This window comes from Perkinsus marinus (assembly GCF_000006405.1).
Source record: "Perkinsus marinus ATCC 50983 genomic scaffold scf_1104296931260, whole genome shotgun sequence".
NCBI classification, from domain to species: domain Eukaryota; phylum Perkinsozoa; order Perkinsida; family Perkinsidae; genus Perkinsus; species Perkinsus marinus.
In genome coordinates, this window is record NW_003215828.1 from 36,309 (window position 1) to 38,346 (window position 2,038).

General features: G+C 51.9%; 1 protein-coding gene across 1 annotated transcript; it reads left to right on the forward strand.

Moving 5' to 3' along the window:
• Positions 1-210: 210 nt before the first annotated feature.
• On the forward strand, positions 211-913 carry Pmar_PMAR008891 (Myoglobin, putative; the record flags this gene model as incomplete). The annotated part of the gene is made up of 4 exons (XM_002786719.1): positions 211-312; positions 335-510; positions 552-658; positions 702-913. 4 exons carry the CDS (start codon positions 211-213, stop codon positions 911-913), a joined length of 597 nt encoding a protein of 198 aa, XP_002786765.1.
• Between the last annotated feature and the right edge of the window lie 1,125 nt (positions 914-2,038).

Consider the following 2,038-nt stretch of genomic DNA (forward strand, 5'->3'; position numbering starts at 1 on the left):
CGTGCAGGTACGACCGTGCCGTAGTGACTCGCGGGTCCATTCTTCTTCAATAGAGACAGGCAACTCAGAGAAAGATTCGTATGCGAATGTAGCCGTAGATGAACTCTCGGCAGTGATGGGAGCACGGCTGTAGGGTACCAGTATCTCAGCGGAGCATTTTGAGGCCCGATACAATATGATCCAGCTAACCTGAAGCCCGCCCATTATAATATGAACATCACCAACTACCACTTCGACGCCATATTGGAGGTCCTCACCAACGCAGCCAGGGAAATGAAAATAGATGTTGATACTATAGACGATATGACGCAGGTGGGTTCAGGTTTTCTCATAGGAGTTCAAGTCCTCGAGAAGAAATAGTCAGGTCGTGAATGGTATACGATCGGACGTGACCATTGGTTGCACAGTCAGAATGGAGGCAGCAAAAAAGAAGAACGAAACCGACGGTTTGGATCAGCTGTTCATGAAGTTGGGCGGACACGAGGGAATCTCCCACTTCATCAGCCACTTGTAAGCGAGACCGTTGATCTTGTATGCAATCGAATCGGCAGGTATGAGTTTGTCGAAAGAGACAACAGGATCAACATGTTTTTCGAGGGGTCCAAGTTGGAGCTCATCAAGAAGGCCCAGGCAGCCTACATCAGCATGCTTCTTGGAGGTCCGTGTCCTCAGCCGATCTTCGTCACACTGATTCCGTTCAGGATCGTCGGAATACAACGGCCGGAGTCTCGAGGAGATACACCAGACTCTGGCCATGACCGATTTCCATCTGGACTGTTTCCTTCAGTGTGTCCAGAAGTCCCTCAAAGACTGTGGCGCTACAGATGATACCACGGATGAAGTTGTGGTGCGGCTGGAGTCCGTTAGAGCGGCGATCTTGCATGCTCATTATTCTGACGTACAGTTTGCATGAACTGTGTCGACCGCCGGGCTTTGATGACTCCTAAATCGAGTCTGCCTCATATTGCTCTACTCGCATGATCATTCATGATGTGCATATGATGTACTCTGAAGACAATTCGAGGGTTTAGTTGCAGCATTCGGAAGAGTGGAATTCATCAGCCCTCTTTGGCGTCCTTCTGAGGGATGTCCCGGCGACGGCCGCGATGCTTGGCCTGTCTGCTGGGGTTGCTCCTCGGCGGACGGTCCCGAAGCCCCAAAGTTAGCCCAATAAAACACGAAGTCGCGTTCGAGCATGATGAGAAACGCTTTTCAAAAAAGAGAAGAGCCAGCGTGACCACGGCAACTCAGACAGACGAGACCACCGTTGGAGGCGGGGGAGGTCGGAGGCTCTCCGTTGCCGTGCCGGTGCCATGGGCGGATGATCCTCCCCTCACCTCGATGTCGTTCAAGAGATCGAAAACCTCCAGTAGTCGATGGCGAACCGCTTCTTTGTGGGGATTCGTCTATGCGTAGGTGGTTTCTTCGAAGTGAAACGAATCCCGACTGGAGGAGCCCGTGAATCGCTGAGCTTCCAGTCCAAGGTGTCACCAAGAGGACACGAGCGACAGCGTATAGTCTACTTGGGAGATACCGAATCGGTAGAGTTGCTATGATGTCGTGATAGCCCGAAAAGATTCCCCTTCAGTTTTCTGATTCCTCCTCCTCGTCGTCCAGCGCCTTGTCTTCGGTATCCTCGGTCCAAAGAGCGATGAGTGAAAGTGAGGAAGAAGAAATTGTTGTCAATGCCAGCGTGGTAATCACCCGCCTCCCCAGTCTTGTGGTTCGTGTTCGCCTTGCCTCAATAGGCATTTCCCCGCTTGAAAGCTTTATCGTTTCAGCCGTCTCCTCGGGACGTGACGGCTTTGCAGCAGCGCATCCAGGAGTACGAAGCCCAGATTCAAGCGTTGGTGCAACGGTGGCGGACATACGTCCGTGGCGGCGCCCTCCATGATGCAGATCGAATAATCAAAATGAAGATTGAGGAAGCATCGGCTGAGCTCCTCCAGGATAATGTTTCGAGCTGACTCAGCTCGTGCATGATTGTCATGTATGATATCATCAGCCCTGTCACATTAGCGATACACTTCCGCCTTGA